The 24,612-nt window shown below is 47.9% G+C and overlaps 2 protein-coding genes across 3 annotated transcripts in view; one reads left to right on the top strand and one right to left on the bottom strand.

Moving 5' to 3' along the window:
- The window catches only part of kcnip4a (potassium voltage-gated channel interacting protein 4a), a 339,081-nt gene that overhangs the window by 274,233 nt on the left and 40,236 nt on the right, over nt 1–24,612 (bottom strand). The window lies entirely within an intron of this gene.
- On the top strand, nt 442–1,882 carry LOC139064505 (protein diaphanous homolog 1-like). Its single transcript, XM_070547816.1, has one exon. It carries the CDS (start codon nt 651–653, stop codon nt 1,731–1,733), a length of 1,083 nt encoding a protein of 360 aa, XP_070403917.1. The 5' UTR covers nt 442–650; the 3' UTR covers nt 1,734–1,882.

Raw genomic sequence — 24,612 nt, forward strand, 5'->3', positions numbered from 1 at the left:
ATAACTAAGTTTGACACGGAAGAGCGTCTCTGCACACACGAAGTGCAAACGCTATAGTCCGAATATAACGACAACGCTCATGAACGTTTAGTTGCACGGACTGGTCCGATTGGACCATTTTAAATCCTGGTCGCTCCAGGCTGGCGCTAGCTTAGCAAAAGTGCTAACTAGTAGCTCCCCAGCAAGACAGAGGTAAACGCGTGCCGACAACCTGTCAAGCCATTCCGATGCAGCATTTCTGCGTCCCAAAATCCGCTACACCTAAGAGTAAAACGCCAAACTCGTTTGTGCAGTTTTAGCAGTGTTTTTATTCACTTTTGTGGTTAAAGCTTGGCGGTGACGTCATCGGCCACCACCATTTTGGGTAACCGGACAACACACGGTGACGTCAACAATCCGCCCACACCCACCAACGGTGCTCTGCCACCATCTGGTGGATTTTTCTGTTCATTACATTCATTTTGATGAAAAAGTCATTTTATTTTTAAAAAATGTCTGAAGAAGAGGTATTAGCTTTTAACTCACTGGGAAGACAGGTGATTGATGCAGTGGAGTCTGTGGTAGGACAGTCAAGCTTGTCAGACCACGGCTACGCTGAAGGTCTGCAGGAACACCAAGCTGATGACCTGATGAAATTATTGTAAGCTAAGATGGCAAGTCTGCCCATCTCCAGTAAACCTCTTAGGGGAACTGCCTGCACAGAGGCCCTGGAGAAGTTTGCAGTGTTGCTAGCTCATCTCTGGGACAGAGAGGTAACTGCTCATATGGAGACACAAGGTAAGATGCGTGCTTTTCTTGAACAGCAAAAAGGTGAAACAAGTGGTTCTGACGCTGAGGAGAAGTTGAGCGATGCTCGACAACAACTAACCGAAGTCCAGAACCAGCTATCAGCAGCTCTGGCAGAGACTAATAAAGTGTTAGATGAAAAGATTCAGCTGGAACACAAAATTAACAACTTGGAAATGGAGAAATTAGATTTAAAATATGATGCAAATTTGCTTAGAGCTAAGATAGAAAACCGACAAACGGAACTGGAGTTTTTACAGTCAAAGATTTCTGAACTCACAGGACCAAAACAGGAATCACACCAGCGATCTCCTCTACCATCTCCTCCTCCTCCTCCGGCTGCTGCAGTCCCTGCTCCACCTCCGGCTGTGAGTGCGGTTGGGGGAGGTGCAGCTGCTGCAGCAGGAAGAAGACATTTCACACCACCTCCTCTTCCGGCTGATGCTATAGGTGCTGTTCCACCGGCGGGTGGAAGTGCACCTGCTGACGCAGGAAGGGGACATTTTCTTCAAACTTTTCAGCCAAGCCAGTATGGGCCACCTCTAGCGCCTCATTCGGGCTACCCGGCTCCTCAGCAGGTACATCCGTTCCCACCTTCAGCCCCTCTGCCGGGTTACCCGGCTCCTCAGCCGGCTCATCCGCTCCCACCACCAGTCCTTTATTCTGGCTACCCTCAGCCAGCCCACCTGTACCCAGCTCCTCAGCCAGTCCATCCCTACCCACCTCAGCTAGCTCAACCGACCGCACCTGTGCCCACAGCTGACATCTACAGGATGTCTCGGAGCGTCAAGAAGTTCAGCCCTCGACCAGGTAAGTCGTACCCGGTTGACGCATACCTGAGCGACCTCCGACATCACTTTCAGCGATGTCCAGGAATGACCCTGGAGGATACGATTTTTCTGATAAGGTTGACCTCTGATGGTGTGGGTTTGCCTACAATATTGTAGAGTACACCTACAATACACAGGAAGCTGGCATACAGCTAGCTTTGTCAGTCAAACAGGGTCGTACTGAAGACCCACAAGTCTTCTATCAACGTCTCTTCAACGCGTACTTTGGTACGGAATGCAAGGACGGGATGGAGGAGGAAAAAGGTTTTAAGGGACTATTCCTTGAGAACCTACATGCCCAGTATAGCCTATACATGGGTACAGTGTATCCTAAAACCACACCCATGGATGAGCTCAGAAGAATGGTGAGCTGTGCCTTTACACGATTTGGTAAAACCAGTAAGAGTTCGAGCAGTCCATCAATTCTGACAGTAGAGGAAAAGAACTCGCTGCGACTCGAGGGTGCTGCATACGGACCTCATAAAAATAAAAACCAAAGAGCTGGACCCAAACCACAGGTCAAAAAACCTGATAACAGCCCCAAGCATACAGGCTTTCCAAACAACAGGCCTCAAAACCCAAATAGACCCCGGACCCCTCAACCAGCTCGTGGAGGGGACACTAAGACACCACGACCAGGACGCGATAAACATCGTGTTTCTTTCAGCGAAAGAGGGGGGTCGCCAGGCTCCTACAGGAGAGAGTCGCCTCGCCCAAGCGAGGAATGCATTCCTTCGGGAAAAAAATCACCGCGTACCCCTCACAAGGACTACAGTCCCGTCCGAAGGCCGAGAACTGAGTCTAGGAGCCCATCTCCAGACAAGGTCCGTGCACTGGGAGAAATGCTTATGGACCTGTTGAAAGATTCGAAGGTACGTGAGTCGGTTCTGTGCATTACTCCGGTAGAACCTCCTCAACCTGCCTGTCGCTCGACTGTAGAGGCAGGTCCTGAAAAGGTGACATCTCCCACAACGGTGCATTCATCGACAACCGAGGTCTCGGTGAGACCTGCTGTGGTTGCTCCTATTGGCGCTAGCACTGTAGTACACACAGAACCTGAAACCAGACCTAACAAACCGAGCTCATCAATCAAACCTCCACGAAGAGTTATCTGCATTATCACCCGATGTGGTCCTACGAATAAACCTCACATTCTGGTGACCCTGGACTGTGAGGCTCTCATGGGCACAGGTTCAGATTATACCATCATGTCCAGCTCTCTCTGGGAGCAAGTCCGCATGGCTGCAGCTGCACTGGGTCGCATCATAGGACTCACGCCCTGCGTTAGGCAGATCCAACCGTTCTCTGCAAACCGAGGATCCTTGTCGGATGTGGTGTCCATCAACTTCACACTGGGAGACATGTCCATGAGCCATCCAGTGTTTGTGACTAACGTCGAAACGCTTCCTTTCGTAGTGGGAGGAGACCTGTTACGACGCCTTGATGCCGGCGTTTAATTTAAAGATTGGACACTCCAAACTGAGTCAACCCAACCGACGCCCTTGGCGTCCCTTGGGCACCTCATTACAGGTTCAGACGGTGACAAGGTCAACGGAACCGTCAACCTGGTCGGTCAATCCATTACCAGTAAGGCCAGTGACATCCAGAGAGTCTGCGTAGTCTCTGTAACACCACTCCACACGGAGGTGGGGAAAACACCTACCCTAGTGGGAGTTGGCGGTTGCGGTGAGACACCACCTGAGACTCCGCACTCTGCGGTGGGAACACCACCTGCCAAAGGGGGGACTGAGGGTGGCGCTGATACTCCGGCTGAAGCTCAGAACCTTGCGGTGGGGACTCCCCCTGCCGGAGGACAGGCTGATGACGTCGCTGACGTTACTGCGCTATAGCAGACGCTGGTGACCTTTAGCCCAGAGGTTGGTGACTCACCTACCGAAGGCGAGGGGGCCCGGTGCCCTGTACCACCACTGGTTGACCCCGACCTCTCTGACTGCACCTGCGCGTCGAACGAGGGCCCTCCGGAGCTTCCACCTGTGCCGAACCCTCGCAAGACCACGCCACTCTACAACCTACAACGTCCTTGGTTTCCATTTCCAGGTCTGGTAAAATACGTTTTGTTAGTCGCGTGTTTCGTGCTGCTATCAACCGCGGTTGGTACCCATCACCGGCCATCTCTAACGCGTCTGTACGAACCTGGGCCCTCTTTGGGTATCGCACTTCGAGACCGCCCAGGTCTACTAATGACTAACTATCGTTTATTTACACAAAAGATCTTTGTCAAATTCGACCCCGCTATGGCGTGTACTGATGAAGAATGCCTTTGGCAACCTCTCGGAAACGGGGGAACACTGGACTCGTACCATGACACAGCATGCAGTAGCTGATGTCAGTCACATTCTTAAGCAGGCACTTAAGTACACAGATTCTAACAGTGTACTTTCCGGTACCAGCAGAAGACCAAAGCGTTTCCTGGATGGATTTTTCTGAATTGGTAATGCAATTGGCAATCTTTTAAACTTCACATTCTCCGCAGTCAACTCGGTTGAGATTCACACAATTTGTCGACACGTTGATGAGCTTAGCAGAGAATACCCGGATCTGTGTAAGCAGGTACTGCAGCAGCGACGTGCCCTGAGATTTTACAATTATTTACAGATCAAAACCAGTATGGACCAGTTAAGTGCGGTTAAAGCAGGATTAACCTGTGTGACCTTCCTGGATCTGTCATGTTCTGAGACAAGTGTTTAACCCAGGACATGCAGAATCAAACTCGGAGGCAGGATGTGAGGAAAAAATAAAAATTTTTATTAGAATAACAACTAAAGGCGCACTGGTAATCCAGCGGGTAAGAGAAGCAGCGTCTAGAGGGGAGAGGAGCAGACGTGAGTTTGGGAATTTGCAGTATGACAGGGGATGCGCTGACAGAAAGACTTACGGATGGGAGAGAGAGTAGTATGTCTGAGCGAGGAAGCGTCCAAGAGCGCAGTGATGGGTTTCCAGCAGGTAGGAGCGAAAGGGCAGACTGTGCAGTGAGTGGGTTGGAACCAGTTGAGAGGACGAGGACCGAGGAGGAAGACCGTGAGCTGTATGGTAACGCAGTTGGAATCCAAAAACGAGAAAGCACGTTATGGAAGGAATGACTGAGCCTGGAGCGTAAGAAAACACTGGAATTAGGTCAGGGCAAAAACATGATGCAAAATAGTTTAAAAGACAAGGTTTCAAGTTTCACGAGGGCTGGGACTCTACCAGTAAGGCGTAATCATCCGGCAACCAGAAGCGTCCTCCGTCCTCCTTATGAAGGCAGCCCGCTAATCAGCTGATGGGTCGCAGCTGCTGCTCTCTCTCCTGAAACCAGAGAAGCTCAAAAACACAGGTGATATCATGGTGTGTGAAGAGTGCTCACCTCCCGGCTCACAACAGGATAATTTATTTAAACCGAGTGAGCAGGAAGTCTTTAACAGTGCAGCTGGATCTGCTGCAGGAGGATCCAGACGTGGATGGAGGGCTGGAGCAGCCCCCTGGCTGGACGTTTCTGGCCAAAGGAACATCATACAGGACGGTCTGCAGAGAGAGCTTTGAGACGCTTCCTCTCACTGTCCATTCCATCGTCCATCTACAGGGACTGCTGGGCTGGCTCAGATGACGGCTGTTACATCTCTAAGATGTATTCAGAAATAGGAAATGAGGAGATGGTTTATGTAATCAATTTTCCTCTGGGATTAATAAAGTATTTTTGAATTTGAATCTACTGGTATAACAATTGTGACTCTTCAGCAAATAGAACCACAGTGTTGTTTTTAATAGAGGTTCCTACATAAATGACTTGCCTGTTAACAATAGTGGTGGTCTGCTGGTACCTCCTGCAGGACAGAGCACCATTGACCTCCTCCACACACATCTTCCTCAGGCTCATCCTCCAGACCCACATCTTCACCAGCACTGAGGCAGATGTGCAGAATAGTGCATGCTGACCTGTAATAGATTAAAAAAAAGGATTTTTTTAAATTGAAAAATGTTAAATAAAACAATCTGCAGTACATTGGTTCTGTTCAGTTTAAAGAAAAGCAGCAGGGAATAGTTAAATAAAAACTACAGAGAATTTACATTTTTAAGACAGATCTAATCATTATTAGAATAAACAAATGCACATTGAAAACGCTTCAATGCTATTTTATTAAAAAGCCTGTTTTTAAAGCATTTTACCCCCATTTGATGCAAAATAAGTTCTAAGGTCCAATTTACATTAGAAAACATCCTACTGAATTCAACATTTATAATGCATTTGGTTTATATTAATAATACTCTGTAGAAATGTGTTGTGTACGTTTAACAAGTTCATTCTGTAGCTTAAAACATACATGAAACCATCTAAAGTTAACATGTAAGTCCTGAAAGCTTCTAGAATAAACAAAGTTACTTTACCTGAAAACGGTTGTGAACAAATGCTGCTGATGGACATGAAGCTGCTGTAGCTCCTTAATATTCCTGCCCGATTTTGGCTAGCTTTAGCATTTTTCCTTTACATGTAGCTGCCGCCACGGCTGTGACAGGACCTACAGGCCACCGTAGAGGTGAAGGCTAGACTGTCCAAATTCAGAGCCGCTGGGTTCCGGTTTTAGTGGTCCCGCGAGGACCCGGCCTTGATAGACCGGCGAGGACTCGTACTCATAAGCATCCTACCCGTGGATTCGGACACACCTAGTAACTGTTCATGAGCCGTGAAATAAAACTTTGCTTTTGAATTGTGGTTGAAAAAAATTAAAACAACACAGTCCCAGAAAAATGAGAACACTTCACTAATGAGGGTTAAAACCCCTTTCAATGGGTGCTGACGTCTGAGTCAGCAAGCCATGCCTCCGTCAGTGCGCCCCAGGGCAGCTGTGGCTACATCGTAACTCATCCCCACCAGGGTGTGAATAGATGATTGAATGATTGTGTTCTGAAGTTCCTTGGATGGTTTATAGAACCATAAAAATGCACTATTCAAATATAGGCCAGTTACATGACCAAATCGTCTTGTGACATATTTCCTGTTCCTTATGGATGCAGCACCCTTTACCATAGACCTACGTTATAACTGGCACATGCATGCTGGATCCCCCTCCAGTACAAATAGGAGAGCCTTAGGGCACAGAGGTTTTCCACCAAAATCTGAGTTTATTTTATTATGAAGAACTGGAAAATGATGAAATGTGGCATCAGAGATTTGTAAACACTCTCCTGCAGGTAAAAGACAGTCAAGAATCAGCTCGGTGTGACGTTGCTAGTGTGTTTCTGCAGATTTGCAATTGCAGCTTTAATTCAGAAAGAAGAACATTAAAAGTATGACAAACAAATAAGCAAACAAAACAAACCTAATAAAGATCAAGCCCAGAATAGGGAAAACATCCACCATGTTGTTTTATTATTTATTTTAGTCAGTCATAAGTCAAACAATGACAAACATGACTTTTAGGATTTGTTAACTTTAGAAATGTTTTGCTTCATCTTTTCCCAGATCTCAACTTACCACAAGCAAGAAGAACAACAAAACTGAAATGTCAGCTACAACCACCACAGCACAGCACTGAGTTACAACCCTGCACCGTTGGTAGTCATAAACCAGACCCCTAATTATTTTCTACTGCAACAGCTTCAAATAAGCTGCTTTTTTCCAGTATTTCTACTAGGGATGCACCGATAAGATACTGGTATCGGTGCCGATACCAATACCGGTATCGGTAAAAGTTAACCGATACCAGGAACCGATATCAATGCAGTTGCTTGAAAATGGCTTCACTGTAACTTATTTCTGTTCACCTAATATTTTAGTTTTGTGATGATTTCCGTTCATATATTTTACTTAATATATACCTAACAGTTTTTCCTGTTGAAAGCAGAGAAGAAAATAAAATCTGTATTCCAAATCATTGCATTTTTTTGTGTGGTAGAAGTATCGGTATTGGTAATCGGTATCGGCGAGTATCCAGATCCAAGTATCGGTATCGTATCGGTTTGGAGAAAAGTGGTATCGTTGCATCCCTAATTTCTACCCAGATCCAGTGTGAAGGTGGTGAGAGCCTTTGTAGTTCTGTGTTACCAGGTCATCTGGCAAGGCCAAAGGGAAGACACACTGAGAGCTGCCTGTCAGTTTCTCAAACACCAGCTGTGACCTTGTCATCCAAAGTGGCTAAAATTAGCAGAACACATAAGAGAGATGGCCCAAAGGAATAAAAAACTGCAATGCAGTGTTCAATAGCAAGAGACGTGGAGTTTTGAGACAAAAGTGGGAACAAAAATTATTTAACGGTTTTGGGTCTACTGTTTGAAACTAAATGTTTGGTGGAAGAATACATCTAGCTTGGCTCTTTAAACATGTCTACTGCTAGTGTGTACCTGCATCTAGGTGCTTTGGAACAACCAACTACTACAAAAACCAAGGGTGCGGCTTTGCTCCCCCCAACCCTCCGAGGAGGGGGGGAGGGGGGGGGGGGGGGGGGGGGGGGGCTCAGTTCAGGGCGGGTACCCCGCCGCGGCGGACGTCCGAGCTCGGGTCCGACGCCGGCACGTCGTCCGGGCCGAGCCTCCCTGCCGCCGTCCCCCGCGTCCGCCTCTGCCGTGTGAGCCCCTGGGTGCGCGGCTCCGGACGCGGGCAGCTCGGATGAGACCTCTCGAGAGAGTGTCCGCACCGGCAGCCGCGCCCGCAACCGTGCGGGGCTCGGCGGAGACGGCCGCCCCCTCTGCAACCCTGGTCCACTGGCGCCCGCGGAGGAGCGTCGGAGGTGGGGAAACGGAGGAGGGACGACGGCTGTGTCGGGAGAACCGGAGGACGGCGGCAGCTCCGGGCCCGAGGTGGCTCCATCTGGAAATATTTCTACACAACTAGGAAAAGGGAAGCCTATTCATGCAACAAAGAAAACAAAGAAGCTCGATTTACTGGGAGGAAATATGCAATGTTGCACATAAATCACAGTCTTATACGGGTGGTAGTTCAGTGTGGGGAACATAAGACAAATAAATAGATAATACCTGTGCCAGCAGTTGAGTCAGAAACAGAATCCACCCTTGCTAGTAGGGAGGATTTAAGGTAAGGTCATGTTAAAATTCTGAATCTATCGACTGCTGTGTTCACTAACATTTGTATTATTGTTATTTGTTTTATTATTATTAGTTTGTAAAGTGTTAACAGTGCCAAGAGGACATGTGCCAATCAGAAAGCTTTATTCCAGGGGGTTAATCTCATTTTTTCAAAAGGTGCCAACAGGCAGGGCAGGAATTTGCTTGGGGCCCCCAGGCCACAAGGGGCCCCCAGAGCTACAAGAAACTTTGAGGTTAGACAGCAATTAGGCGCTGAAAATGCCATTTCACACCTCCTGATGGGGCCCTCTCCATTCTCTAAAACTGCTCAGCCAGAGACCGGCCACACAGAGGAATGGCAGCATCCTTCACAGCCAGCCCCAGACAGGTCTCCATTGGATTAAAAACATTTGAATAAACAAAATGTAGGGAGAGGAAAAAGTGTTTTAGTGCTTTAGTTCATTTGATCTAGCTACATCCTTAATGATCCAGTCACGGTGCTCTATTGGTTTGGTGGGAAAAAAACAATCCAGTGGGCAGGATGTCAGTGTGACTGAGCAAAACCAAGATGGCCACAGCTCCACAGTGGTCCAATCACAGTGCTCTATTAAGTCAAGAGCAGATAGAAGTACTTGAGTCCTTGATTTAGAAAAACTATGTATTTGTGTCAACAGAGTACCTGTGAGTACATCATGTTGTTCGTTGTCCAATAGCATCTACAACAGTAGGGTTCACCCCTCAACTGAGAGCTATCAATAGACTGTGGCCACACTATATATTCACATGTATAAGATGGCAAGCCAGGCTACATTTGATCTGGACTTAATGCAAAAATAAAAAGTAAAACAATGTAAAAATAAATAAATAAATAAACATTAAATTTCTCATTTGAGCAGTGGTGGGCAGTCAGGGCCAGCAAAGCCTTCTCTGCTGGCCTAAACATACTCAAAAGCGTAAATGTATTTTTTTTCCTTTGGTAATTATTTTTAAATAAAAAAAATGTTTACTGGTCTATTTTCTTTATATCCTATTATACCCACTTGGCTGCGCTGCTTCCAGTGTTAAAATACCAAGGCTGGGTGTTATCCAGTCAGATTTAAGCTAGCTTGTGTTTTCAGGCAGATTAAGTCTGCTCTAGGCCTTCAGAATCAATCGAGAAGCCCGCTGTCCGCTGTAAGTGAACAGAGACGATCTAGTTGCGATAGCCAATCAGCTCACGAGTCAGCTTGGCCCGGGCCAGCTAACTGGCCTCACGCAAAAGTTGACATGAACGCATCCTGTGATTGGATAAGCAGTAGTTAGAACTTTTCTAGTGGCATGGAGCAAAATATCAAAACTAAACACGGAGATTTGTATCTATAGGCAGCTATCGGTGTGTTTTTGAACACATGATGGCTGAAAGAGGAGAAGAGACCGACTTGGTGGCAGATTTACTTGCCACACCATTTTCAAGACGGATCTTTCAAGAAAAAATGGATCTTGTGAGAACAGGTCGTCCGACTCCAATGCTAGCTGGCTTGTCCCAGCAGGGGAAAGGATTTGTTCGTCATTTTCAGGCAAGCAACTATGAACGGTACCCATGGCTAACAGCTTCAGAGAACCGCTGCAGGTTATTCTGCTGGGAATGCCTGTTGCTCGCATCAGATGGATTTGGTAGCATTAAAGCGTGTTAAAACGTACGCCAGAAACACGACCGGACAGACACGTCTTTCAGCATTAGCCTCCATGTCCATAGAAAAGGATCTACTCATGGACCTGAAGTGCACAGATAAACTGTACAGAGCCACTGAGGTTTTCCTCAGGAAAGAAAGAAGGATGGATTTTGTTTTCAAATGAGCAGGAGAGGAGGAGATCCATGCTGGACATTTATGTTGGTGAGTAGAAACATTTTATTAGTATTTTTTTAATGTTTTTTCATTTTATTTTGTTAATAATCAATAAATGGTAACGAAATAAAATGGCAAAATGAAATTATTCTGTGTTCTGTTTCTATGCAATTTATATTGTGTATAACGTGGTGTGTGCAGCTGCGCCAACATGTTCGCGGTACAATTTTCTCCAAAACAAATGCAAATAATGTGTTTGCTTTACTTATTTATTTTATTGTCTCATCTCTTAAACCCGTCTTTCATTTCTGAGATTTGACGGTATCCGTGGTCAGCTTCCTACTCTCAACTGGGAATGCGAGTTTGATTTTAAAGACTCTGGAAATTATGTGTCTTGACCAGCCACTGGTGTGTGTGTGTGTGTGTGTGTGTGTGTGTGTGTGTGTGTGTGTGTGTGTGTGTGTGTGTGTGTGTGTGTGTGTGTGTGTGTGTGTGTGTGTGTGTGTGTGTGTGTGTGTGTGTGTGTGTGTGTGTGAGAGAGAGGTTTCTCCAGCTGTGATGTCCTATTGATGGTATTTTAAGGTGTATTAAATTAGATTGGACTGAATAGGAAATCACTGAAGGCCCAGGGGTGGAACGCACCGCCCGCCACTGCATTTGAGAGAACGCTAGTGTGGGAAAATTTGTCTTTGATCAACCAAAACATAACAATTTCAACGTTTTCAATACATGACGTCAGTTTTAAATCATCATTCTGATAAGCTGAAACCGATTCATGTGTACTTCTTCTACACAGGTAAAAATGCCTGTACCCCTACACCCCTTCATATGCAACATGGTCTTATGAGGAAGGTTATCTCTCTGGTTGAGTTCGGCTGTAGCCTTGTAGAGAAACAAAGGTGTCTGAATAAAAACTGTCACCAGCTGTGGACTTCAGGGCTAATTAATGAGTCAGAACTAAATCACCAGGTTTTGAAATACCAATAAAAGTGTGTGACTGAAGCTTTAATGAAGTCTCAGCTCTTTGTGTGTGAATATTTCACACACATCTTCTCATAATCAGCCACATAACCAACAGAACTCTAAGGCAGAGAGGAAATTATCTCTGTCTGTAACCAAAACAATTTTTATCTGTATCTGGTGCCCTTGAAGCCTGTGCGGCTGAAGTGAAAACTCCCCCCTTAGAAGAAATGTGGAATGCTGCTGTTGCTATGGAAACCCTTTCTCCCTATCCCAGCCTGGGCGGGACTGTGACCGGTGAAGGCCATGGAACCAAATCTAGGAGTCACTGTGCTCTAGGGCTGCAACAAACGATTATTTGGATAATCGATGAATCGGATGGGGTCTCGACACGATTAATCGATTAATCGGATTACATGGGGAAATTTTTAAAAACTGCTAGGGAAACGTTATTTCTCTCCTTCCTTCACTTTATTTAACACAACATTATTAGAAAACAGTTCAATAGCAGAAAAACAACATGCCATCACCTAAATTGTCTTATAAGGTGTATAGACAGAGACCCTAAGCTACATCTATCTGTGACCTAAAATGCTTGGTCCAAGTTAAACAGCTTAAGGGCAATTCTCATCTGTTTTGTTTGATCTCATCTGTTGACATTTATTATAACTGGGGATGTCAAACAACTAATTTTTAAATGTAATTAAACATAGGCTGTGAATTAATCAAAATTGATCACTATTTCCAAAAATGACTGAAAAAATACCAAATAAAACAAAAGTAAATGAATGCCATCTTCCTTGTGATGATGCCCTGGGCAACTGCCATAAAGTCACATCAAGAAATGCTGCTGATCATTCCAATGATCCCAAATAGACTCACATTAGGCCACATGAAAGCAACTGAACCCAAAAATATATTAACCAGTATATAACTGCACTCTCACACAACACGCCTGCAGCAACAGTTAGGACTTCTCCCTCCCTTTTAAAAGCGTTTTTGCTTCCGAGGACATTGTGGTTGTAAAGCCATCTTGGGACCACATAGGTCAATGCGCGTTTGCGAACTATGGACCTCGTACATCACCGCGTGCTCCATAAACTGAACTGTATGGCCGGCGGTGAGATGCCTTTGTGTCCCCTCGTGGAGTTAACCGCCCACCGACCTTCCTCCTTCTACACTACTACCTCTCGCATGGACGACATCATCATTGCGTACCACCTGCGTGAGTGGCTTCTTCTCGTTATGCGCGTTGGGGACTATCCCGTTTCCTATCCTCTTTTGTTTTGTGCCTGACCAGGATCCAAGACAAAGACAAAGACCAAAGGCGCCAGGATCCAAGACAAAGACCAAAGACAAAGGCGTCCAAGGAGACCAACGTCCTAAGGGACAAACCCACCTGTGCTTCCGACAATCAAGTCGACCTACGTTCATGAGGAACAAACCCATCTGTGCTTCCGACGATCGAGCTTTGGGCGCGATCCCCAAAACCAAAAGGGGGAATGTTGAGGGTCTGACCTCATGAGGAAATTACTATGCAGTGATTTTCTCCAAAATGACTGTGCTTAAATTGCTCTGAAAAGCAAATAATCACATCGGCGCCAAGAAACTTCATTTCCCATGATGCTTTGCACACGGAAGCATTGGGATGATGTCACCGCCTAATACCAGAAACACGTTCTGCGCATGTGCGGGAGGCCGTGGAGCTTTTCCCGCAAACTAAGACCATAAATCTTCAGCAAAGACAAAGGAACCTCGTTCTTTTGCCCAGGATACCTGGCGGTAAGGACACGCTTGTCGAACGCTCCGACAACTTGAGCACGCGGAAGCTCTAAGTGCCCAAGTTGAGCCACGCAACCGCTGGAAACCACTCCACCATCATCGGGACCTGACTGGGAACGAGCGGAGCTCCATTCAGCTCTCAGAGACGCTGTAAGTTGTCAAACTCAGCACAAAAGAAACTTCGTTCTCTTTGTGTCCAGCCCGTGGATAAACACTCGTGGAGCCAAACAACGGAGAAAGCATCAAACCGACGGATGACGCTGAAAACTGCGGAGAAAACACGGAGAACCGTCAAATCAAACAGCTGGGGACGCCTTGCTGCTCTGGTGATCAGAAAGCTCATTTCTCTCTCTCCTTTTCTTCTCCCGTTTCCTCTATAGTCCAGAATAAGCAATAAAACCGCGCTATTGCTTAAAAAGTAGCTTCGTGTTTTCCTCTTTCGCTCCCAATTCGTCCTTCGGGTCATTTTGAAAGAATAAACTGCTTATTAATCATTGTTTGGTATCTTTAAATGTTTTCTGCTTGGCCACGTGGTTTAACTAAAAGATATTATTCGTGATTAATCTTTTGTGTTGTTTCATGATCCTTTGAAATGTTTTGAGTGATTTAAGGTTAAGTTACTACTGATTCTAAGTGCTTTGGAAGTTAAAGTGCAAGTTGCCACTCACACTTTAGCCAGACAAAGGGGTCAGCCATCTTGCATACAGACTCCATTTTAGAAACACACACACACATACATACACACAAAACACCTTGAACATTATTTTGAATATACATCCTTTTATTATATCACATGGTTATTATTCATTTATGCCACTGTTTATTCATTTGACAAATTGTTAATTAAATGTTATAAAATTCAGATTTTCGTCTCCAGTAGCTTTGTTGTGTCGAAGAGAAGTCTCTGCTCCAAGGATTCTACGAACTTCAAGAAAGACTGATAAGAGTTTTGGATTCAATTTTTCCCCGGTTAAAGGGGAATGGTGCCCCGTATATCTAAGAATATCTTAATTAATTAATAAATCAGTAAATATTCCCATATTTACAGAATTTATTGAAGAATCCAAAAGTAAGTTAAATTTTACTAATTGGTCGCTCCTAATAACCCCAACATTAATTGGTGCAGCCCGCGTGAGGCTTGGATACACAGAGATTTCTATCCGGCACAAACAAACAAATAAATCCAAAGAGCCTGAATTAAAAATAATCAGTTGTTCAGCCTTGAACCAGCAACAGAGTGGTGCTGATTTCGCTGAGCAGGGAGCTGCATCGAACTCTCACCAGTAACTCAGTGCTTCTTTAAAGGTGCAACGTGTAAATTAATTCTGGGTGACTTTTAGGTTAAAATTCAGTTTTTCCTTAAAGGTGCAACGTGTAATTAATTCTGGTTAACCTTTTAGGTTAAAATTCAGTTCTTCATTAAAGGTGCAGTATGTAAGTGATTCTGACTAACCCTTTTAGGCTAAAATTAACTGCTAATTTAGCGACTTTAACTCACAGTGGCTATTGTAACTAACTGAAACCTTCACTCAAAGACTGATAACACCCTGTTTGCTAATATTCTGAAGGAATAACTAGCATACTTAACACTGCAAGTGTTGTAAGACGTTAATACGGCAACGCACCAGCTTTTGCTAAAATACTGAAAGGAATAGTATTTTAAGCGTCAGTCACGGCATTCCGTGCAATCTTAAAACGCTAAAACCTGTGCGCACAAAGGTTAATTTAGTGTTTTTCTGCTACAAAGCTAGCAGTTGCTGCCCAAAAGGTGCAGCTTGAGCTATCTGCAGAAGCTCTACTAGGCTATTTTGGTTCGGTTGTTAAAATGGAGGGACAGAGTAGTGAACTGACCAACTCCCAGCAACCAGGTGGCGCTGCGGCCCACGAATGTGAACCTGGCCTACTTTCTGGACAAATATTGTCCAAACTGGTCGCGGTTGCTCGAGAACCCGACTACCCTTCTAGGGATTTCACTGAAGAACAGCGTAGCGACGAGCTAGAAGCTGTAATTGATCAAATAGAAAACCCGGATGGTACAAAACCAATCCAGGTTCACTTAGCTAAGTTAGCCTTGATCCTCTATCAGAGAGAACTCCAACATGATCGAGAGATCATGAAGCTCCAGAGCATGCTAGCTGAAAGGCAGCAAAATGGAAGGCAGAAGGATGACGAGGAGGAAGACAGCACCGATTCTGGGGAAGATGGGGAGAAGACCCCGCCCCCTTCTGCTGATGACAACAGACAGTGGGAAGGGGGGGAACACCGTGACTCTGAGGCTGAGCCAGAGTGCTCTCCCACACCGGTACGAAAGCAAGCCGGCAAAGCCAACCAGGGTCCGCCCAGGACGATCGCCAAAGACCAATTGGTTTCCTCCACCCAAGGTAGCGAGGGACCGCCGTCCCGCCGTAAAGGTAGGCTACCTCCCTATACGTCTCCATACGATAATCAACAGTATGTGGTGTGGGACTCTCTGGACGGACGCACGCCGCAGGGGAGAGATGAAGCTTATCTGTCCCAACCTTCGGCCCCGTTCCCTACACACACTATAGGGCATTCAGGACCACCTAGGGGCCGAGGGCAGTTCGCCCTCGAACCCCAGGTTGGACCACCACCCTCATCTTCACGGCCTTCTCAATCAGTGAGAAGTCGACCAGCTGAGCGGCACCTCTATTTAGACCGCTCCCCCAGTCCACGAAGGGTGCAAGGTGCCGGCTGGGGTTATGCACAACCCCAAGCTGCACCTCAACCATCCACCCATCCTAGCTACTCCGGTATTCGGCATGCCGATAACCAGCTGCAGGACAAAGCATCATACGCCAGTCCGTACCCGGACAAAGTGTATTACGCAGAAGCCCCAGTTGAAAGACGCAGGCTGCACTACGCAGACGTGCCCCGGGAGGAGGACCTCCCAAGACACCCACGTGACGTGCCAGCAGCCCCGCCACAGCATGCCGGACCCCGATTTGGGCCCCAGGAGTCAACATTGGGAGCCCAGAGCACACCAGCGATATCCAGCGCCCTCTGAGACAGACCGTGGGTCAGAGTCAGAGGATGACGCGCCGTACCGTGAGTCAGGGCTCCGTGTACGTCAAATTGAATCGCTAGCTAAAGACATAGAACGCTTTGATCCTAACACCAATGAATCCAATGTCGACGATTATCTCAGGGAGATAGAACGTTGTCTGCTTGATCTTCCAGCACCCTCTTCAAGGGAAAAGCTCAAGCTAATTTGGAAAACCACATCTAGAACGGTGCACGGTTTCATGGAAACTCTACCATCTGACATTCGAGATCGGTACTCCTCGCTCTGCCGAGCGTTGAGAGATGAATACGCCACGTATGCAGACTCTGCGTCAGCTACAATGGGGGCCTTCTCCATCAAACACGGGAGGAACCAACCCCCCAGAGAGTATTATCGCCGACTCAAAAGTGCTTACTTCCAAGGTCGAAACGGCCCTGGGCTCGAGGAAGACCCTGCCTTCAGATCCCTGTTCATTCACAACCTGCACGAGTGTGTTCGATCCGAAGTCTCAATGTATTGTCGGATGAAAAAACTGACAACTCAGGAGATTAGGAGATACGCTCAACAGGCTTGGGAAGCCGGCGGAAAGCCCCAAAAGCCTGACGCACATCACCGCGTCATGCACCTAGCTCCCGACGCCGAGCCGCGTTTGGAGCTCGAAGGCACAGAAGCTCCACCCACTAAGCCAAAATCTGCTAAACCTAGACCTGCTAAACCGCGAAAGCAGTCCCAATCTCCTCAACAGGGGAAGGGGGGTGCTGATTGGCCGCCTAGGTCTGGACAATCAGACAGGAAGTGGCCCAACCAAAACCAACGGCAGGCAAGTCGGAACAGTGGAAGGTTTAAGGAGCGCCGCCCACAGGTAGGTCCCGAACACGAGTCCGCAGGTGAGTACTTGACTAAAGCCGACGTCCAGGAGATGTTTCAGCAGTTCCTAGCTAAACAGAAGGAACAGCTGAGATCTGCAGATGAGACCCCTGCACCAAAGTCTTCTTCTAAGAAGCCAGACCCAGAGCCAACGTCCGCATGACTAGGCGTGGCTCAACCCCCTAGCGTGGCCAGGACCTACCTGATCAGCTGGGGGAACACTACTGGTAGATCACAGGAGTCTCCTGAAATCTACCCCCCAGAGAAACCTGATACTAAATTTCTGAAGTTCCTTGGTGACTTAACAAACCATGATCATGCTCGCCATTTGTACTGTAGCACCAACGTAGGTGGGTGCATACAGGTTGATGCTCTGCTGGATACCGGCTCAGAAATCACCCTGATGTGCTCCACACTGTTCCATCGCGTGTCTGACACCATGCGGTCACTCGGGAAACCAGTCCAGGTAGAGCCCTGTGACCTGAAAATCACCAGCTACACCCAGACCCGGGAGTGTATCACTCACCGGGCGTGGCTGGATATCACCTTCCAAGACATGACTCTGGTTCACCCGTTTTATGTCTGCCAGCTAGACACTGAACCACTTCTCATTGGTCAGGACCTGCTTGAACGTCTAGCTCCCCTCATCGACTGCCAGAAGGGTCAACTGTGGGCCCAGGTGGACACACCTAAGCCCTGGAACCCAGATAGCAGCCGACCATCCTCCATTCTTGAAGTCAGCATAAGTGAGCCGCAAAACCCTTGTTCCAAGGTCATGCCCCTCCCTACGGCTCCCACAGACGATGTCCGCCTGCAAAGGCACGAAACCGCTCCTGGAACTCCTCTCCGCACACATTCATCTTTTCTCTGCTCGCTGAAGAACGTCAGCCTGCAGCCATATGCACCACACATAGTTGGTGGTCTTACCATCAACTGCACCCACATCTCAGATGCTCGCCTTGCTCTTTGGTCAGAAAAGTCAGCCATCAGCCAGCAGACGTTTGAACACCTGCGTCAGAAGGACCCCCTTCTGGTCAGTGTGACACGTAGCCATCGGCTCTTGTCACCTACTTGGCCGCAGAGGCTCCTGAAAGCGCCAGAGGTCTGCTCTCTGACTATCCAGCTTGGAGCAAGACAGCTCACACATACATTCAGCATCATACCACAGCTTGATCCACCTGCACTCATTGGAGCAGATCTGCTGGTTCGACTCGGTGCCCAGCTGGACACTTGCAATCAAGTCCTTTGGGCCCGGGCCACACCATCCTCTGAGCCTCGCTCAGAAGGCCCTGAACACTTGCTGTCCGGTCAGACCATTCCACAGGCCTGCCGTGCAGTGGTTGAGGCCAGCACGGTTCTGCCCCCACTGGTCAAAGGAGTGCCTGTTCGTCTGACTCTGATGAAGCATCAGAAGCTGCCAGGCACACAGGCCTTCTTCCAGCCATCACCACACTTCTTGGAGCTCAACTTAGCCGTCTGTGGCACGCCACTCTTGGAGCTGAACAATCGTTCTGCTTACGTGTTGGTCGAAAATCCGACCCGGAGTCCTATCCACATGCCGGCAGGAAAGCCCTTGGGCATGCTGATAGATAGCTCATTCCATGACTTCGAACTTTCAGTCCCCGTGATCGGACAACTACCGTTGTTCTTGAACGACAGACAGGTTGGTGTAGACACATTCAGTACTTTCCCCTCACAAATGATTACCATCAAGCGGCATGAAGCCCTTCCTGAGGAACCCATTTGCAGTGCAACCTTAGATACTGACGGAGGTCAGTGTCTAACGGTTTTTGCAATAAATACTCAACCCTCTGAGTCACCGGTTGAAAGCCCGGAACACCAGAGACCCTCCTCCTCTGAACCTTATGACGGCTTTGAAGCCGAAGTCAGCCAGCAGCTTGACAAAGCGGATGCGCTGGAGTCAGAGGAGCAGAGAGCAGAGCTTAGAAGCCTGTTCTATGAGTTTCAGTCCATCTTATCCAGGGACTCCCTGGACTGTGGACTCACAAACCTGCATACGGTTCGCATTCCAACGAACCCGAATGCCCCTCCTACTTTTGTACGTCAGTACAAGATTCCGCTCGCTGCTTATGAGTCGATCCAGGAGATCCTCAATCAGCTGAAGGAGAAAAACATCATCAGAGAGTGTAACTCCACTTACAACTCTCCCATCTGGCTGGTTATGAAACCGACTGGGAAATGGCGTCTCACCATAGACTATCGTGCACTGAACAAACAAGTACCTCTCTCCAGGTGGCCTATGATCCATTTAGATCAAGAGCTAGCCAGAGTCAGAGATGCTCGTTTCTTCTCTACGGTTGATGTAGCCAACGGCTTCTGGACCATGAATGTTGAGCCGGCGGACCAGTATAAACTGGCTTTCTCCTTTGGAAATCGCCAATATACTTGGAACCGCTGCCCCTTTGGCTACTCTAACTCACCTGCTGAGTTCAACATCTTCCTCCACAAAGCCATGTCAGATGCTGCTTCCAGAGGGAACCTCATATATGTCGATGACATCTTGATGAGGAGTCGAACCTTCGAGGAGCACCTGGCTGAGCTCCGTCATGTGCTGCAACAGCTCGCTGACGCCGGAGCTAAATTGGCGATTCTCAAGGGACAGTGGTGTCGAACCAAAGTGGAGTATGTTGGACTGCTGGTTGGCCCTAATGGAGTCGAGCCCCAAGCGGGACGCATTAGAGCCATTCAGGACATCGAAGCCCCAGCTAATCTGACCGAACTCAGGAGCTTCCTCGGAGTCTGCAACTACTCCAGGCAGTTCATTGAGGAGTACGCTGAAATAGCGAGGCCCCTCACTGAGCTGCTTCGGAACGACACACCTTTCGTGTGGGACAGACCCCAAGAACACTCCTTCCAGTTCCTAAAACAGAAGTTGGCGTCCGCACCCTGTCTGGCTTACCCAGACAAGGATAAAGAGTTCTACATAGAGGCTACTTTCTCCTCTCACTGCCTGAGCGCTGCTTTGAAGCAGAAACACGATCAGGACATGAGAGTTGTGGCATACGCCAGCAAGCCTCTGAGCAAGGTGGAACTCCAGTTCTCAGACTGCGAGAGAGCTCTCCTCTCTACAGTCTGGGCTGTCGAACACTTTCGTAGTTACATCGGTGGACAGAAAGTGATCATTGAAACGTGTCATCAGCCTGTCACCTTCCTAAACAGCCAGCGTCTGTGCGAAGGAAGAGTGTCAAACAGCCGCATTGCGACGTGGATGATGGTGCTCCAAGGATACAACATTGAGGTCAAGTATGGTCAGAACACCAAGCTAGCGCTAGGACAAGGGCTAGCAGGCTGCCAGTACTGTGACTCTGACTCCGTCAGGGGCCCCCTGGACACACCTGCCGCAGTCTACCCAACCGCATCCAATCATCGCTACTTTGATGAGAATGTTTGCCAAGGGCTTCTGAAAGTTTACACTGATGGATGCGCCTACCTTCACGAAGGCCAGCTCCTTGCCGGGGTTGGAGTCGTTTGGGTGGACTGTGACACTAAGCAACCAAATCACTACCGGTTGGGCCAAAAGTCTAGTCAGTACGCCGAAATTGCTGCAGTGTTGATAACCCTCCAGCAGGCGGCAGCCTTGGACATCACTCAAATAGTCCTTTGCTCAGATTCAAACTACGTTAGACACAGCTTCATCTCTCACTTCCCCATGTGGAAGGAGAACAACATGAAAAATGCCAGGAACAGAGACGTGAAACACTCGGAGTTATTCCTAGCGTGTGATCTGCTCACCACTGAGAAAGGCATAATGGTCTACTGGAAAAAGGTCAAAGGTCACTCCAGGACCCTAGGTCCGGAGAAAGATGGTAATGACGAAGCTGACCGCCTTGCTAAGCTCGGTGCTGACCAGGGAACCTGCTGGGAATTCAAAGGCGAGTGGCTTCCACCCAAGGCCGTTCACGAGGTCTGCGCGATTACTCGTCGCCATGCTAAACAGGCAGACGAACCTCAGAACGTTGGGGTACCCGTGTTTCTAGGCAGACAACCACATGATGCGGACCTAGTCACCATGCAGGAACAAGATCCTGACCTGAAGCTCATCCGCAAGCTTCTCCAAAAGGGCCCGATACCTGAACAACCATCACCACCTATGGGCGCAAGCAGAGATTTGGTAAACCTGCATCGTCAACTCGCGCATCTGAAACTACAAAACGATTTGTTAGTTTACATGCGTGACGACCACAGCCCGCCGCGCTGGGTTGTTCCACTCGACCACAGAGGAGTGATGCTTGCCTACGCCCACGACACTCCGGTTGGAGGTCACCGCGGAGCAAAAGCTACCCTCGCGTCACTGACAGAAGTAGCATATTGGCCATCGATGTCCAAGGATGTACACAGCTATGTCCAAGGCTGCCTCATCTGTGCCCAGTTTCAACCCTCCCAGCCGCTTGCTAGAGCACCACTGCAACGCAGGGGAATAACCTTCCCTTGGTCCCACCTGCAGATCGACTGGGTTGGACCGGTTCCCAAATCGGCAAGAGGAAACAAATATATGCTAACTGTAACTTGCAGTTTCACGAAGTGGGTGGAGTGCCTTCCAGCGCCAAACGATACAGCCGTCACAACCGCTGTACTGCTGATTAACCACGTTTTCAGTCGATGGGGACTTCCACTCTGCATTGACTCTGACCGGGGAACTCATTTCACATCCAGTGTAATGACGTCCCTGTTTGAACTTCTGGGAGTGGAAGTGAGATTCCACCTTCCCTATCACCCACAGTCATCCGGACAGGTCGAACGGATGAACCGCACGGTCGTCTCCATGCTCAAAAAGTACGTCTGCTCCACTGGGAAGGACTGGGACGTTAAGCTCCCTCTGGTCCTGATGGCCATACGGTCTACTCCCCAGCGATCCACGGGGGTTACGCCCTTTGAGATGATGACCGGCAGACTGATGACTCTACCACTGCACCTCCTGTATCACCCAGAGGATGTCAGTGTTGCCACTGCCTATACCGCTCATCAGTATGTGGCAGACTTGAAAACACACCTCAGAGCTACGTTCGCACACGCTCAGAAGAAACTGGAGACCAACGTAGAAGGCGCTAAAGCCTACTACGACCAAAAGACAACCAGCCGCGAATACGAGGTGGGTGACAAAGTATTCTACTTTCGGTTCGCCAAACCGGCACGCAAAGCTAAGAAGTTCCTGCCCTGCTGGTCAGGACCATTTGAGATCGTGGCAAAACTCTCTCCAGTTGCATACAGGTTACGCATCACCAAAGCAAGACAGGAGCCTGTCTACAAATGGGTGCATGCAAACCAAATCAAACCCTACGTCAAACCATCCCCACGGGTACAGAGACCAGACTCCCCGCAGGTGGTCGACGTAGTCTCCACATAGTTCTATGCATGGAAATGGAAAGGGGGGAAAGTGCACGTTTAACCCATTAACATGTACTAACCGACAAAGAACCAGCCCCCCCCCCCCCCCCCCCCCCCCCGCCGTCCCTTTCACTAACCAAGAGAAACTCCTCCTAGACCTCTAACAGGAAGTACTCACTAAAACCTTACAGGGTACTCATGTTACTGTCAACCTACATTCTGCTCTGATTAATGAATCTCTACGTGCAATCAAGACTTTGTCTGACACCATACATCAGGATATTGTGTACACACGAGTGGTGAGAGATTTGATGCAGGACCTGCTCAGGGAAGTAAGTTCCACGCTAGACAGCTTGGTTGAAAGTCGTATTTCCCCGTACTTACCCCTCTACTGTGCACCTTTCACAAATCCACCTAGCGTACAGCCTAGGTAGTGCAATTCCCATTCACGTTGATGCAGAAAATTAGAACTCGGTTTCCTGTTACATGTTCCCATAATTGTGACACCTCACATCTATAGGTTTAGGTCGATGCTAAACTTTGGTATTTGAAAGGACGGTAGGCATTTCCACCTTGAACTAGAAACCTGGCACTCCATCATCTCAACCTCGAACAGCATGACACAGAGATTGAGATCATGGACGCTTTCCAGGGTTATAACTTTGCCTTCGATTTAGAAATTGACCAACAATTACTGATTGAAGGAACCAAATTTGTTAAGTTCACACAAACCCCGCGTGAACTTACTTTGACGCCCAAGACGCTACATTGACACAGATTATACCACCTTAATCTGCACATTGGTCGCCCTGGGGATGGGATGGCTCATCACGGCCGTGATTGCTTATTCCGCCTACAGGCGTGTTAAGAAACTCCAAGATAAGATGCACTTGCTCACCTACGGTGTGCCTCGTAACTGCGTTCGGGGAGACTCCAAGCGTGAATGTATCACACCTGTCTAAAGGGGGTGAGCAACATTTTCTTTGTTATTCTGTAACCCGAAGAGTAGTTCTCACTTTAGTCTACCTCACTTATTTATCTGAGTGTTGCAGTATGTCACATTCTTTATAAGCTACACACGGAATGTATGACCTAAGAATGTATTTTATGAGACCTCAAGGTTGCTATGAATTTTCTTGGATGTTATATGTTTTTTTTTTTGGGTTTTCTGTATTTTTGTTTCTTACTTGGTCACATATTAACTAGTGGTTATGTGCCGGCCCAGCTCAGTCTGTCAATGACTCTGTCTGACGCACCAGCACATTGTAGTACCTCTTAGTTTTATGGTCCTTGTTTTAGCCCAAAGACTGTCCTGATCCACCCTTTGGACCAAAAAGGGGGGAATCTTGGGACCACATAGGTCAATGCGCGTTTGCGAACTATGGACCTCGTACATCACCGCATGCTCCATAAACTGAACTGTATGGCCGGCGGTGAGATGCCTTTGTGTCCCCTCGTGGAGTTAACCGCCCACCGACCTTCCTCCTTCTACACTACTACCTCTCGCATGGACGACATCATCATTGCGTACCACCTGCGTGAGTGGCTTCTTCTCGTTATGCGCGTTGGGGACTATCCCGTTTCCTATCCTCTTTTGTTTTGTGCCTGACCAGGATCCAAGACAAAGACAAAGACCAAAGGCGCCAGGATCCAAGACAAAGACCAAAGACAAAGGCGTCCAAGGAGACCAACGTCCTAAGGGACAAACCCACCTGTGCTTCCGACAATCAAGTCGACCTACGTTCATGAGGAACAAACCCATCTGTGCTTCCGACGATCGAGCTTTGGGCGCGATCCCCAAAACCAAAAGGGGGAATGTTGAGGGTCTGACCTCATGAGGAAATTACTATGCAGTGATTTTCTCCAAAATGACTGTGCTTAAATTGCTCTGAAAAGCAAATAATCACATCGGTGCCAAGAAACTTCATTTCCCATGATGCTTTGCACACGGAAGCATTGGGATGATGTCACCGCCTAATACCAGAAACACGTTCTGCGCATGTGCGGGAGGCCGTGGAGATTTTCCCGCAAACTAAGACCATAAATCTTCAGCAAAGACAAAGGAACCTCGTTCTTTTGCCCAGGATACCTGGCGGTAAGGACACGCTTGTCGAACGCTCCGACAACTTGAGCACGCGGAAGCTCTAAGTGCCCAAGTTGAGCCACGCAACCGCTG

This window comes from Nothobranchius furzeri, chromosome 2, assembly GCF_043380555.1.
Source record: "Nothobranchius furzeri strain GRZ-AD chromosome 2, NfurGRZ-RIMD1, whole genome shotgun sequence".
In the NCBI taxonomy this organism is placed as follows: domain Eukaryota; kingdom Metazoa; phylum Chordata; class Actinopteri; order Cyprinodontiformes; family Nothobranchiidae; genus Nothobranchius; species Nothobranchius furzeri.

What these genes read in the sequence shown, in the direction of transcription:
- LOC139064505 (XM_070547816.1), top strand. Translation starts at nt 651, where the DNA reads ATGGCAAGTCTGCCCATCTCCAGTAAACCTCTTAGGGGAACTGCCTGC.